Raw genomic sequence first — 16,337 nt, forward strand, 5'->3', positions numbered from 1 at the left:
TGCATTTGTACCCCACATTATCCCACCTTTTTGCAGGCAATTGTTGTGTTCTGGGCCATTTTTTACCATGGCTGGGAAAAGGCCTTTTTTAAATGGAGCAGTAAATGGCTATGCACTAGTATGAAAAGTACCACATGTATATTTACTGCCTGAGCTCTTAACACTACCTATTTCCTTTGCGGAAAGGGCTCACGCACTACTCATGTAGTAATCAGGCAGCACACACCAATGTGGACGTGCTGCCTATTAAAAATAGAAAATTATTTTCTACCATGAGAAACAGTGCATGCCAACTTCAAAATTACCACCAATTGCCCACGCTACCCTGGTGGTAGTGTCAATTTCGCGTGTGCTACCCATGCGTTAGCCCTACCGCAGCTTAATAAAGGGCCCCTGTGCGCAGAACACCCTTTACTGGCTTAGTGTGTTTCTCATTCCTAACTTTGGACAAAAGCATTTATGCCTGTAAATGTTTGCGCCCAACTGATAGCAGTTAGATACACAAATCCAGGTATTCTATAACATCACATCCAATTTCTGGGAATGTCCCTGAATTGCCCATGCTCCTCCCATAGCCACACCCCTTTTGAGTTGTGCACTATGAAATTTAGGTGTGCATGTTATAAAATAGGGTGTAGGGAGATCCACACAGAACTCCTCTTTATTGCCAGTTAAGTGCTTGTTAACACCAATAATTGATAGTTAGTTTGGGGAAAATTTTCTTCTGTTGGTTACATATTTCACAGTATTTTATATCACCGGATTTTGCTTCCACAGTTTTTTTTTCTTGTGGAATATTTTTTCACCCTTCTAGATGATGCAGAGATTCAGTCCTTGTGGCAAAGGATGCACCGTGTGAAAGGTTATTTTTCTACTGACAAGATTTGTACACCAACGAAACCTAAAAAAGGGAACCCCAAACATCGAATATCTCATAGATGGACATTAAGGGAAATTCTATAAACCTCAGTCTAGGTGCCCCAATGCCGGGCACTTAGGGTGGGATTCTATATACGGCGCCTAAAAAAATGTATGCAGAAAACATAAGCATATTCTATAAGCGGCACCTAGATTTAGGTACGATATATAGAATATGCTTAGTTGAGATCCTAGTGTCTAAAACTACTTGTGTGCATTTACACCAATGAAAACATGGTGTAAATCCTAGCATATAGATTTAGACGCACTGGACCATATTCTATAGCTATGTGCGTAAATTTTGGAATGCCCACAGAACGCCCATTTCCCCACCCATAACCACGCCCCTTTTGTCTATGCTTGTAAGAACTTAGGTGCACTGCATTACAGAATATGTGAGCTGTGTGTGTAAATTCTAATTATTGTCAATTAGTGCTCATTATTGCTTGTTAAGTGCTGTTAACAACAGGGGCGTAGCTACGTAGGGCCACGGGGGCATGGGTCCCCGTAGATTTGGCCCTGGCCCCCCGCCGCCAATCCTCTCGAATCCCCTCCCGCCACCAACCCTCCCCCCGCCGCCATCGGGTACCTTTGCTGGTGGGGGTCCCCAACCCCTGCCAGCCGAAGTCCTCTTCTCCGGCGCGGCCACGTTGCTGATCTGCAAGCAAGGCTTCTGTTTCTGTGAGTCTGATGTCCTGCACGTACAGTGTACAATGTGCAGGACGTCAGACTCACAGAAACAGAAGCCTTGCTTGCAGATCAGCAACGCGGCCGCGCTGGAGAAGAGGACTTTGGATGGCGAGGGTTGGGGACCCCCGCCAGCAAAGGTACCCGACGGCGGTAAGGGGGGTCAAAAGGGTTGACGCCGGGGGGGGGGGGGTGAAAGGTGGTGGTGGCAGGGAGGGTCAAAAATGGCAGGGGGGTCGGCAGTGCCCCGGGGGGGGGGGGTAAAATGTGCCCCCTCACCTCGGGCTCTGGAACCCCCTCCTGCCGAAGTCTGGCAACGCCCCTGGTTAACAACACTGATTTTATTTATTTATTAGGATTTATTTACCGCCTTTTTGAAGGAATTCACACAAGACGGTGTACAGTAAGAATAGATCAAACATGAGCAATAGGCAATTACAGCAGTAAAAATATTCGAAAACAATACAAAGTATGGCATGGTATACTACTTACAATGTCAACACAATGCATAATAGAACATTATAATTGACTAGTAAAAAAGGCCCGTTTCTGACACAAATGAAACGGGCGCTAGCAAGGTTTTCCTCGGAGTGTGTATGTTTGGGAGAGTGTATGTGAGAGTGACTGTTTGAGAGTCAGAGTGAAAGTGTGAGTGTGTGAGAGAGAGAGTGAGTCTGGGTGTGAGTGTGTTTGTGAGAGAGTGTGTGTGTGAGAATGAGAGTGTGTGCAAGTGTGTATGTGAGACACAGTGTGAGAGAGAGTGTGTGTGTATGGGCGAGAGAGAGAGTGTGTGTGAGACACAGATTCTCTGTCAGAGTGAGTGTATGAGACCAAGCGAGTGTGTGAGTGACTGTGTGGCACATAGAGAGTGAATGTGATACAGTGTGAGACAGAGTGTGTGAGAGTGAGAGTCAGAAAGACATTGTATATGAGAGAGTGTGAGTCGTGCCCTCCCAATCCATGGCCATCTGTCCCCTGCCCCCTCCATTCATCCTTTTCCAGCAATTCCCCTCTGTCCGTGAGCCCTGCCCTCCCAATCAATGCCCATCCATGCTCCTCTGTCCCCTGCCCCCTCCATTCATCCCTTTCCAGTAATTCTCCTCTCTCCCTGAGTCCTGCCCTCCCAATCCATGGCCATCCATGTTACTCTGTCACCTGCCCCCTCCATTCATCCCTATCCAGCATTTCCCCTCTCTGCCTGAGGCCTGCCCTGCAATCCATATCCATCCATGCCCATCTGTCCCCTCCATTCATCCCTATCCAGCAATTCCTCTCTTCCTGAGTCCTGTCCTTCCAATCCATGCCCATCCATGCTCCTCTGTCACCTGGCCCCTCCATTCATCCCTATCCAGCAATTTCCCTCTCTCCCTGAGGCCTGCCCTGCAATCCATATCCATCCATGCCCATCTGTCCCCTCCATTCATCCCTATCCAGCAATTCCCCTCTCCCTGAGTCCTGCCCTTCCAATCCATGCCCATCCATGCTCCTCTGTCACCTGCCCCCTCCATTCATCCCTTTCCAGCAATTCCCCTCTCTCCCTGAGCCTTGCCCTCCCAATCCATGCCCATCCATGCTCCTCTGTCCCCTGCCGCCTCCATTCATCCTTTTCCAGCAAGTCCCCTCTCTCCCTTCCATGACCCCCCCTCGCATCCATGCTCCTCTCTCTCCCATGTCCCAGCCTGGCCCGCCCTCTTCTCCCCCCCCCCCTTCGCATCCATGCCCCCCCCCTTCGCATCCATGCATCCCTTTTTGTTTTTTTTCTTCTTTTTAAATTTACCTCCGTGGCGGTTCCGGCAGTGAAGCGTCAGGGAAGGAGGCGGCGCTCCCGACGTCTAGCTTTCCCTTCGCTGTGTTCCGCCTTCTTTTGACGTCATCCTTGACGTCAGAAGAAGGCGGAACACAGCGAAGGGAAGGCTAGACGTCGGGAGCGCCGCCTCCTTCCCTGACGCTTCGCTTCCGGATTTGTTTGGGTTTTTTTTCCCGCCCTCGACGTCATGACGTTTGACGCGAGGGCGGGGCAGAGACGGCTGGCTGGCTTGAAGGCTTCACACCACGAATCCACGAACCCTTCAGCCTGGGAGTGACGTCAGATGGCTTCATGGCTTCACAGAACGTTGTCCTCAGAACGTTGAGGGTGCGTTTTATTATATTAGATATAATTGATAGTGAAGGGTAAAGCAAAGATGTAACATATAGACAGGTAAGAAAGTAGGAAGAGTTAGAAAGTAAGGTGATTGATTTAAAGAAAGTTGCACATGAGGGCAGAGAGATGGTTAAATATTATCTCAGCTAGGGTAGGAGCGGATAAACATGTCCTGCTGCAGTATATGCAGCCCGAGTCACTCCTTCTGTGTGTGAGTGAGACTAACAAGTTAGTTACTTCTTCCATAAAAGGCCTGGTTGAAGAGCCAAGCTTTCACCTGCTTCCTAAAATAGAGATAGTCTAGTGTTAAGCACAGCCTGTCAGGCAGTGCATTCCAGAGTGTGGGGGCTACTCTGGAGAAGTGTAATATCTTTTGGAGAGGGTGTGGTTAGTGAAAGTCATTGGGAGGACCTTAGTGGCCTGGCAGGTGTGTGGACGATCATCCTATTTTTCAGGTACTCAGGACCATTTCCTTTCAGGTACGTGGATGATAAAACAATATTTATTAAAAATAGGTGGTAATTAAATTAGAAAGCCCGACACAGGCCGTGTTTCGCCCAACTGGGCTGCATCAGGGACTACAAGACAAACAATTATATGTACATTAATAACTTAAAATTTAAAATGTAATCTCAGCTAATAATACTAAACATCATGAAAAGACATATATATCAAAATTAGTAAAATATCATCAATTCATATGTACATATATACCACAATATAATCATATTTATGTCATAAACTTAAATATGGAATGGATACATATTATGATAACAGAAAGTCTTTAGAATTTTTTTGTATAAAAACTCTTATAAAATATTTAGTATGTCATGATTATAATTTAAAATAATGAATTATTCCAATTATAACATCAAATTACATGTATACCGTTGATAAAACTAAATATGACCAAAATACATATTAAAATAATTAAAAGAGCCTATACATTGCATATGGAACATTGAATATGAAATAATGATAATGATGAAATAATAGAATAGTAAACTATGTGCTGCAAAGTGACCAGACATGCAACCTAAATATATAAATCAATTGAATACATACCTAACAGATATCTGTCTGATCATATAAATCCTGAAGAGAGAAAAATTAAAAGTAAAGACTAAAAAAACTGAAAAAATTATATCTGAAAGTCAACAAATAAAACAAAATTAAAATAAAAATTAAAAAAGTGAAAAAATTACAAGATACAAACTAAAAAAATGAAAAATTCAACAAATAGGTAATTATTTTTATCATTTTTTCTACGATGGATTCAATCTCATCATCTACCTTTTGGGAATAATTTTTTATGAATTTAATTATCTTTTTATTAATTTCTTTTATTATAATATTTTTTAGTATCATTTATTTTATATTTCATATTTTTTATTTTTCATTTTTTTAGTTTGTACTTGAGATGCGGCGACCAGAATTGAACACAATACTCAAGGTGCGGTTGCACCATGGAGCCATACAACGGCATTATAACATCCTCACACCTGTTTTCCATACCTTTCCTAATAATATCCAACATTCTATTCGCTTTCCAAGCCGCAGCAGCACACTGAGCAGAAGGTTTCAGTGTATTATTGACAACAACACCCAGATCCCTTTCTCGGTCCATAACTCCTAACGTGGAACCTTGCATGACGTAGCTATAATTTGGATTCTTTTTTCCCACTTGCATCACCTTGCACTTGCTCACGTTAAACGTCATCTGCCATTTAGCTGCCCAGTCTCCTAGTCTTGTAAGGTCCTTCTGTAATTTTTCACAATCCTGTCGTGAGTTAACAACTTTGAATAACTTTGTGTCATCAGCAAATTTAATTACCTCGCTAGTTACTCCCATCTCTAAATCATTTATAAATATATTTAAAAGCAGCGGTCCTAGCACAGACCCCTAAGGAACCCCACTAACTACCCTTCTCCATTGTGAATACTGCCCATTTAACCCCACTCTCTGTTTCCTATCCTTCAACCAGTTTTTAATCCACAATAGGACATTTCCTCCTATCCCATGACCCTCCAATTTCCTCTGTAGCCTTTCATGAGGTACCTTGTCAAACGCCTTTTGAAAATCCAGATACACAATATTAACCGGCTCCCCTTTGTCCACATGTTTGTTTACTCCTTCAAAGAATTGAAATAAATTGGTCAGGCAAGATTTCCCCACACAAAAGCCGTACTGACATGTCCTTGGATGTGGTCTGTAATTTTGTTTTTAATAATAGCCTCTACCATTTTTCCCGGCACCGACGTCAGAGTCACTGGTCTATAATTTCCCGGATCTCCCCTGGAACCTTTTAAAAAAATCGGCGTTACATTGGCCACCCTCCAATCTTCCGGAACCACACTCGATTTTAAGGATAAATTGCATATCACTAACAGTACCTCCGCAAGGTCATTTTTCAGTTCTATCAGTACTCTAGGATGAATACCATCCGGTCCAGGAGATTTGCTACTCTTCAGTTTGCTGAACTGCCCCATTACATCCTCCAGGTTTACCGTGAAGTCAGTAAGTTTCTCTGACTCATCCGCTTGAAATAGCATTTCTGACACCGGTATCCCACCCAAATCTTCCTGGTGAAGACCGAAGCAAAGAATCTCTCCGCTACATCTTTATCTTCCTTGATCGCCCCTTTTACCCCTCGGTCATCCAGCGGCCCAACCGATTCTTTTGCCGGCTTCCTGCTTTTAATATACCGAAAAAAATGTTGCTATGTTTTTTTGCCTCTAATTCTATCTTTTTTCGTAATCTCTCTTGGCCTTCTTTATCTGCACCTTGCATTTGCTTTGACACTCCTTATGCTGCTTCTTGTTATTTTCAGACGGTTCCTTTTTCCATTTTCTGAAGGCATTTCTTTTAGCCCTAATAGCTTCCTTTACCTCACTTTTCAACCAGGCCGGCTGTCTTTTGGACTTCCGTCTTTCTTTTCTAATTTGCAGAGTATGTTTGGCCTGGGCCTCCAGGATGGTATTTTTGAACAGCGTCCATGCCTGTTGTACAGTTTTTACTCTTTCAGTTTGCCCCCCTATGTTATTCCTGGAATTGTGGATTTTTCCCAAGTCCATTTAGTAGCGGTTTATGGACTTGTCCTTTAGGAAACCGTCTAACCCCTTTTTAAACTCTGCTAAGCTAACCACCTTCACCACGTTCTCCGGCAACGAATCCAGAGTTTAATTATGCGTTGGGTGAAGAAAAGTTTTCTCCGATTTGTTTTAAGTTTACTACACTGTAGTTTCATCGCATGCCCCCTAGTCCTAGTATTTTTGGAAAGCGTGAACAGACGCTTCACTCCACTCATTATTTCCTCACAAAAAGATCAGTCGCCATATTTAGAGCAGCCTTTAGCTTGGACCACTATTTTTCCATATCTTGTGTGCCTTCCCACGCCAACAGCTCCTTCTTCAGGTAGTCCCCCATTTTATCAAAATCAGTATGTCTGAAATCCAGTACTTTGAGTTTTCTGCGTCCGCACTCCGCCCTTATTTCAAACCATATGGTGTGATGATCACTATTACATAGGTGGGCACCCACCCGGATATTGGAAACACTACCTCCATTCTTGAGCACTAGATCCAGCATCAACCCTTCCCTCGTGGGTTCCATTACCATTTGTCTGAGCAAGGCACTTTGACAGGCATCCACAATCTCCCTACTTCTTTCCGATTCCACAGACAGGACGTTCCAATCCACATCAGACAAATTGAAATCTCCCAACAGTAGCACCGCCCCTTTCATACCAATCTTTTGAATAGTCAGACCATTGTATAGTGGTCCAGTTCTTGATGTTATCATGGCATATAGAACTGGGATAAGATTTACTTTCTTGATGTAAGGAGAGAGGCAGCGTAGCTGTCACAAATAGTAGAAGCAGCTCTTGAAGGTTGCTTGGATTTGAGGAATCAGAGTAAGTGTTGAATCTAACAGTATTCCAAGGTTCCTGACCTGTGATGTGAGGGGGAGTTCATACTTCCCACAAGGGATTTTGATGTCAGGCATGTATCCACTTGTGTTAGGGACCCAGAGAAACTTGGTTTTACTTGGGTTCAGGCAACGTCTGTTGTGTTTAGCCCATTCTTGAATTGATGTTAGATAGGTAATCAGTTTATTCAAGGCTGTAGGTAAGTCAGGTTCAATGGGTATGAGTAGCTGCACATCATCTGCATAGATGTAGAACTGAGTGTCCATTGACTGAATCAGCTCAGCTAGTGACTTGAGGTAGGTATTGAACAGAATAGGTGACAATATCGATCCTTGTGGTACCCCGCAGGTCAGTGTCCATGGTGGTGATGAGTTGTTGCCAAACATTATGGATTATTGCCTGTCTGATAGATAGGATCTGAACCAAGCAAGTACAGTTCCATTGATACCTGTTTCTGTCAGTCGTGCTAGCATGATATCAAGATCCACAGTGTCAGAAGCTGCTGAGAAGTCAAGCAGTACTAATATCGAGGCGAATCCTTTGTCTCGGTTTCTGTAAAGATCATCTAGTAAGGATATGAGAACCATTTCTATACCATAACCAGGTCTGATTCCAGATTGACATGGATCTAGCCAGTTTCTATTTTCTAGCCAGTCATTAAGTTGAACACAGATGTTGTATACTGGCCTGTAACTTTCAAGTTTGTCCTAGTCAAGGTTGTTTTTCTTCAGCAGAGGGCAGACCACTGCCCTTTTTAATGCTGTTAGTAGCTGCCCATTATAAAGAGAGATGTTCACAATTTTTGTGGTGCCTTCTATAAGGCCCATACTTGCCTGCTGCACTATCTTTGATGGGCAGAAATCGAGGGAGCAGGTAGTTGGTCAAAGGTCTCTTAGGATTTTGTCAAGGCTCTCCTCTGTCATTGGGTTAAAAGTCCCATCTGTCTCTGTTAGGGGGGGGGGGCGAGTTTGTGCACCCCTGGTTGACTGGGTGGGATTGCCTGTAAATCCTGGTGGAGACTTTTAATTTTGTTGGCAAAGTATGCAGCAAAATCATTGCAGTTCAGTTTAGACTGGGCAGGCTGGTTCTTTTGTGGGGGCTGCAGTAGGCTTTTTACTCTACTGAACAACTGCTTGGTTGTATTGGCAGCCTGTGCAATGCATTGAGAGAAATACTGTTTTTTGGTTGCTGTTAAGGCTTATTGGTTTATTAATGCCAATTAAGTTATGTGCATTGTTACAGAATATACTTGGATTTTGGTACGGATCTCTAGGCACGCTATATAGAATCCAGGGGTTAGTGCCTGTTCTACAATGACATCTAGTGCCAATATTCCGTTCTAGAATACTAGCATAAGGTCAGCATTGGTGCACCCTCTTATGATATGTGAATGACAGGCATTTTTATTTATTTATTTATTTGTTGCATTTGTATCCCACATTTTCCCACCTATTTGCAGGCTCAATGTGGCTTACATTATGCCGTAATGGCGATCACCATTTCCGGAAAGAGAAATAAAGTGGTATTGCGTTAAAGTTCATTAGTGACAAAGTAAATGAAGCAGTCAAGTATAGAGAGTTCTGGTATAAGTTTCGTTGTCTGCATAAGTCGGTGCACCTAGATGAGCCAAGAAACACACATAGGGGCTCATTTTTGAAACAGAAAAACGGCCAAAAAAACAACACAGTGGCAGAGGGCCTTTTTTTTTTTTAAAATATTCAAATCGCTATTTTCAAAACTCATTTTAAAGATGTTTTTCTATGCAGTTCATATGCAGTGCAACCAAATAACAAGGGGGGGGGGGGTGTCGGGGGGGGTGGGATTTAGGTGTTCCCAGAACTTTGACGTTTTTCTGCCACAGTAGGACAAATGAAAACTGCCCAGGTCTAAAAGTTAGACATTTTTGTCTAAACTTGGTTCAATCACAACTAAGTCACAAAAAGGTAACCTAAATGACCAGATAACCACTGGAGGGCTTAAGGCATGACCTCCCTTAATCCCCCAGTGGTCACTGACCCCTCCCTCCCCCCAAAGATGTGAAAGAAACAGTACATACCAACCTCTATAGCAGTTTCAGGTGATATGGACAGTCCTATTAGAGCAGCAGGCAGGCCCCTGGAGTAACCTAGTAGTTGGTGCAGTATGCTGTAGAGAAGAGGACCCAGGCCCATATCCCACTCTAACTGTTACACTTGTGGTGGAAAGTGTGAGCTGTCCAAAACCCTCCAAAAACCTACTGTACCCACATAAAATTGACACCTGCAACCATAAGGGCTATTGTAGTTGTGTATAGTTGGGTACTGTAGGTTTTTGGTGGATTTTGGAGGGCTCGGTAATGGTAAGATGTGTACCTAGGACTTTTTATGTGAAGTCCACTGCAGTGCCCCTCTGCTCTGCTGGGATGTCTGTGTGGCCAGTCTACTAAGAATGTTGGCCCCCCAGACTTCCCAATGGCTTGTTTTTGTTCGTTTTTCCCTTGGACTTTTTTTTCAAAAATGGTCACAAAAGTTAGATGCACTGAGCACAGAACATCTAGAAAATGAACATTTTAAAACAAAAAGATATACTTTTTCTGGTTTGAAAATCACTATGTTCCCCATTTGATTTTTGGATATTTTCAGCAAACCGTCCAAAATCTGATTTAGACGTCATATTGAAAATGCCCCTCATAGTATTCTATAAGGGCCTTTTTTATAAAGCCGTGCTATTGATTCTCGGTGCGGGAAATGAGAGGAAGCTCATTCAATTTCTATGGGCTTCATCTCATTTGCCGCATGGGAATCGCTAGTGTGGCTTTCCCAAGTGAATGTGTAATTGGGATTCACTGATGGCCTACTCATGCTCTGCCCACATGTATGCCCCCTTGCAGTTAGTGGATATAGCATTTAGGTGCTACCTTATAAAATATGCCTGCTGCACGTGGAGGGGCATAATTGAACGAAAACGTCTATCTCCATGGGCGTTTATCTCCGAGAACGGGTCCGTGAAGGGGCGGACCGAACCGTATTTTCGCAAAAAATAGACGTCCATGTTTTATTCGACAATTTGTGAGCTGGGCGTTTTTGTTTTTCAGCGATAATGGAAAATGAAAGTGCCTAGCTCAAAAATGAATAAATCCAAGGCATTTGTTCGTGGGAGGGGCCAGGATTCGTAGTGCACTGGTCCCCCTCACATGCCAGGACACCAACCGGCCACCCTAGGGGGCACTTTAAAAAAAAAAAAAAAAAAAAGTTAAAGAGCTCCCAGGTGCATAGCACCCTTCCCTTGTGTGTTGAGCCCCCCAAATCCCCCTCAAAACCCACTGCTCACAAGTCTACACCATTACTATAGCCCTAAGGGGTGAAGGGGGGCACCTACATGTGGGTACAGTGGGTTTGGGGGGGTTGGACGACTAAGCATTAAGCAGCACAATTGTAACAGGTGGGGGGGAGGATGGGCCTGGGTCCACCTGCCTGAAGTCCACTGCACCCCCTAACAACTGCTCCAGGGACCTGCATACTGCTGCCAGGGAGGTGGGTATGACATTTGAGGGTGAAAATAAAAAGTTGTGAAACATCATTTTTTGTGGTGGGAGGGGGTTAGTGACCACTGGGGGAGTCAGGGGAGGTCATCCCCGATTCCCTCCGGTGGTAATCTGGTCATTTAGGGCACTTTTTGGGGCCTTATTCGTGAAAAAACAGGGTCCAGGAAAAGTGCCCTAAATTCTAGCTACAAACGCATACTTTTTTCCATTATTGGCGAAAGGCGCCCATCTCTGTTCGGGTGATAACCATGCCCCAGTCCCGCCTTCACCACGCCTCCGACACGCCCCTGTCAACTTTGTACGCTTCCGCGATGGAGTGCAGTTGAAAACGTCCAAGTTCGGCTTTCGATTATACTGCGTTATTCGTTTTTGTGAGATAAACGTCCATCTCCCAATTTAGGTCGGAACTTGGGAGTTTTTCTCGTTCGATTATAAGCAGGATAGGTGCCTAACCGTCAATTTAACGTCACCTTTGGTACATGTAGATGCCACTACCTCTAGACGTCACATGATAGAATTGCTTCAATTACCCTCTCAGGCTTATTTTCGAAAGAGAAGGGCGCCCATCTTTTGACACAAATCGGGAGATGGGCGTCCTTCTCCCAGGGTCGCCCAAATCGGCATAATCGAAAGCCAATTTTGGCCGTCCTCAACTGCTTTCCGTCGCGGGGCCGACCAAAGTTCACGGGGGTGTGTCGGAAGCATAGCGAAGGTGGGACTGGGGCATGCTTAACACATGGGCGTCCTCGGTCGATAATGGAAAAAAGAAGGGCATCCCTGACGAACACTTGGCTGACTTTACTTGGTCCTTTTTTTTTACGACCAAGCCACAAAAATGTGCCCTAAATGACCGGATGACCTCCCCTTACTCCCCCAGTGGTCACTAACCCCCTCCTACCCTAAAATAATTTTTTAAAAATATTTTTTCCATCCTCTATGCCAGCCTCAAATATCATACCCAGCTCCATGACAGCAGTATGCAGGTCTCTGGAGCAGTTTTAGTGGGTAGTACAGTGCACTTCAGGCAGGCGGACCCAGGCCCATTCCCCCCTACCTGTTATACTTGTGGTGGTAAATGTGAGCCCTCCAAAACCCACCACAAACCCACTGTACCCGTATCTAGGTTCCCCCCTTCATCCCTAAGGGCTATGGTAGTGGTGTACAGTTGTGGGGAGTGGGTTTGGGAGGGCTCAGCACACAAGGTAAGGGAGATAAGCACCTGGGAGTTTTTCTGATGTCCACTGCAGTGCCCCCTAGGGTGCCCGGTTTGTGTCCTGGCATGTGAGGGGGACCAGTGCACTACGAATGCTGGCTCCTCCCACGACCAAATGGCTTGGATTTGGTCGTTTCTGAGATGGGCGCCCTAGGTTTCCATTATCGGCGAAACCGGGGACGACCATCTCTAAGTTCGACCTAAATGTTGAGGTTTGGGCCACCCATCTTGTTTCGATAATACGGGTTTCCCCGCCCCTTCACGGGGACGTCCTGCAAGGACATCCTCAGGAAAACGTGGGCGCCCCGTTTGATTATGCCCCTCTCTGTGTGCTAATTTTATAACCACCAGCCTGGGTGGAAAGGACTTTTTACTCCATGGGCTATGCTGGATTTTCAAAGGAAAGGACAGAATGCACTCTGATTTTGAAGATTAGCCCTGGAAAGCAGTCATGCATATTTATATCTCATTAATTTGTGTGATTACATTTTCTAAATTAAAATACATTCATACATTTGAAAATTCAGGAAAGCGCACATCATTATAAAAACTGCCCAAACTTTGCCACCAGAAAAAAATAGCTCTATGCCCATACATGCAACTTGACACCCTACATGTATGTACAAGCTCAAGGACAAGATTCAAAAGCAAGGTCTGCTCATTCAAATTACAGAAATTAACCCAGCATTGTTAATCATTCACAAAACATCAGAAATGTCACTTGTGACTCACAAGAGAAGGTTTTTTTTTTTTGAGGATCCTCAGAATAACTGGCATATTCAAAGCACAAGTAACTTTTCTTAGTGCTTGAGTTGCCCTTCCTCACCAGTCCCAGCTTTTCTATGAAAACACATCTTACTATGAAATACTTGCAATGAAACAGTCTTACTTTCAATTACTTATTTTCAAACTGCTATTCAAACGCTGCTCAAAATCATCAGCCATGAAGCCGGACCTGCTGCCAATATGGCCAGATTTTGGTATCTTCATCATTGTAGCAACTGTCTTCATGAGCAGTGATAGAAAAGCTGGAACAGGTGAGGATGGGCAACTCTACACTAGGAGAAGTTACTTGAGCTTTGAGTATGCCGGTTATTCTGAGGATCCCATAAAAAAAACTTCTTGTGAGTTATATGTACAGTTAAGTGACATTTCTGATGTTTTGTGAATAATTAACAATGCTGAGTTAATTTTTGTAACTCTACATGTATGGGCATGCAATTTTCTATGAATAATGCATGATTTTTCCCAGGGAAATAGATTTGAAAATGACTCCCTACAGTGAGATACTGCAGGAAGTCACAAATGACTGAGGGACTGATGCAGAAAGCTACTGTGAGCGGAAACGCAGGGTGATCAAAAGGACTACACTGAGTTTCTGTGTGCATGATGCAGAGAGGGGTTTTGCACAGAAGTTAATTTACATGGTAGACCTCTGCATATAGCATATTAAAATTAATGATAATGAGGCTCTTATTCCGCTGCAATGCAGAGAAGCACAGTGAAAAATTTAAGGATTGGACAATGGGAACATTTGACCACCAGGTTGAGAGTTTTTTTCTTTTTGCTGCGAGCTTTACTCCCATTTTTTAAGACAGAACAGGAGGGCCGAACAAAAAAAAAAATTGTATCTGTTCAAGAACTGTAATGTTGTTCTGTGCATAAAAGTTTGCAAGGCTGATATTTATCCATAGAGAAACATTTCAGCACATGCGTTGATATATGCAGATACTTTCATTTTGCTCGGATATTTGCACAATACTAATTGCCTTTGGTGCAGATCCTTGTGTGCATCATCCTGTAGGTTTAACATGATTGTAATGGAAAAGATCTATCCCCAATGTTGTGTTCACACAGATTAATTAATAATTTATAATGAGAGGAGAAGGCCTACCCGGATTTGCACACAAGTTCTGCCCACTTCAAATTTTCATCTGATTAGCTTGACTTGCATACACGGCCTCCATTTTATGCAAATCTCTTTCATATATATTCATTGTGGATATCCTGAAAACCTGACTGGCAAGTAGGTACTCCAGGACCAACTTGGGAAACACTGGCTTTTTCCATCAGTGCGGAATATTTTGCATTACATTCACATTAGAAACTGTGCACTCAGTCATCAGCATACAGCTCTAATTCATAGGTTTCTGCATTGGCCCCTGAAATACAAACATTTGTGGCCTTGTCTCCTGCACTTGAGACCCTGCAAGAATTAATACAATTTCTGTATTTGAGCTCCCATCTTCCTTTCATTACCTGTGCCATATGGATAAAAGCTATTCCTTCCTCTAGACTGAAAGAACATGGCTCAACTGCATTGGGACCAGCTGCAGTGGTGTCGATTGCATTAGCCTCAAGACAAACAGGATCACAGGTTAGTTCCCAACTCTCCAAGATTTATATCTCAAGGCCACTGGTTTTCAACCCCGTCTTCAAAGCATATCAAGCCAGTCGGACACAGCACTTCCCTAAAGAATATGCATGAGACAGATCTGCATGCACATCCTCCGCTATATGTAGATCTATCTCATGCATATTCATTATGGATATCCTGAAAACCAGACTGTTTGGGTCAGCCCTAAAGACTGGGTTGAGAACTGTTGCTCAAGGCCAAAAGTAGTGCTGGATAATAATTCTCAGGCTTAACACAATGTACAATAAAAATACATTGAGGATATGTCGTTATGCAATTTAAGCAGATGTAGCTTTAATTATATGTTGATGAAATAGTTCTTTACTGTGTGACACAAATACTAAGCATTGGACATTTTATCTAAATGTATCTGCAGTAGTTAAGATAAACTGCCCACTGTACATTATTGTTATGCAATTTAATGTCATGGAGCAGGGGCGTAGCCACGGGTGGGCCTGGATGGGCCTAGGCCCACCCACTTTTGCTACAGGCCCGCTCCCGCCCGCGACAGCCCCCTGCACTGACCTGAAGCGCGTTCTCCCTCCAATCCAGCACCGGCGATCATAGCCAGCCTTCTACCACGTCCAGCAGGAAGTTGCAGAGTAGGCGGGACGCGCCTGAGAAGAAGCTCCAACGATGTGCGCTGGATGTGGTAGAACGCTGGCTATGATCGCTGGTGCTGGATTGGAGGGAGAACGCGCTTCAGGTCAGTGCAGGGGGCTGTCGCGGGCGGGGTGGTCACGAGTGGACACAAAATGTGGTGGCGGCGGCGGCGGGCGGGGGGTGGACGGTGGAGAGGAAAGAGGTCTGTGCCCACCCAGTCCACCTCCAGGCCCACCCAAAAATTAATCGCTGGCTACGCTACTGTCATGGAGAAGGAACTAGTGGTTAGTGCAGGGGAGTCTGAGAAACAGGGAAGCCCCAGTTCAAGTACCACATCTGCTCATTATGGCTTTAGGCAAGTCACTTAACCCTCCATTGCCTCAGGTACAAACTTTAGGCCCAATATTCAGACCACCGGAGTTAGCTGTGCTCCCGTGGTTGGCACTGAGCCCAAATATTCAATGCTGGGCCATTTCCGGTGACCAGCATTGAATATGTGGTTTATTTTTGGCTGGTTCAAACTTAACAAGCCAAGACAATATTTGGTTAAATTTGAACCAACCAAAGATAGGCCTGATATTCATGCAGCCAAATTTGGCCGCCAAACTTGTGCTGAAAATTGGCAGAGAGCCAGTTATATCACACAATATAATCAGCTATCCAGTAGCCACTGAAAATTTGCCAGTTAAATGCTTTTGAATATTGGGGAGTTTGATTTTAAGTCCTCTGGGAACAGGAAAATACTGCATGTACCTGAATGCAACTCACTTTGTGCTCCTGTTGAAAAGGATAAGTGCTGGTCAGAGGGATATTCAGTGGCACTTACCGCATAGTGCTGCTGAATATTTCACTGACACCCTTAACACTATCTGAATATTACTGAGGAGGTCCATGGGTGGAGCTTG

General features: G+C 44.2%; 1 protein-coding gene across 1 annotated transcript in view; it reads left to right on the forward strand.

Annotated features, from left to right (window-relative positions):
* Positions 1-16,337, forward strand: part of LOC115468950 (circularly permutated Ras protein 1-like) — a 182,280-nt gene that overhangs the window by 60,816 nt on the left and 105,127 nt on the right. The window contains 1 exon segment of the mRNA XM_030201133.1: positions 14,709-14,790. Coding sequence (XP_030056993.1) covers positions 14,709-14,790 — 82 coding nt within the window.

The sequence above is a fragment of the Microcaecilia unicolor genome, chromosome 4 (assembly GCF_901765095.1).
Source record: "Microcaecilia unicolor chromosome 4, aMicUni1.1, whole genome shotgun sequence".
Lineage (NCBI taxonomy): Eukaryota > Metazoa > Chordata > Amphibia > Gymnophiona > Siphonopidae > Microcaecilia > Microcaecilia unicolor.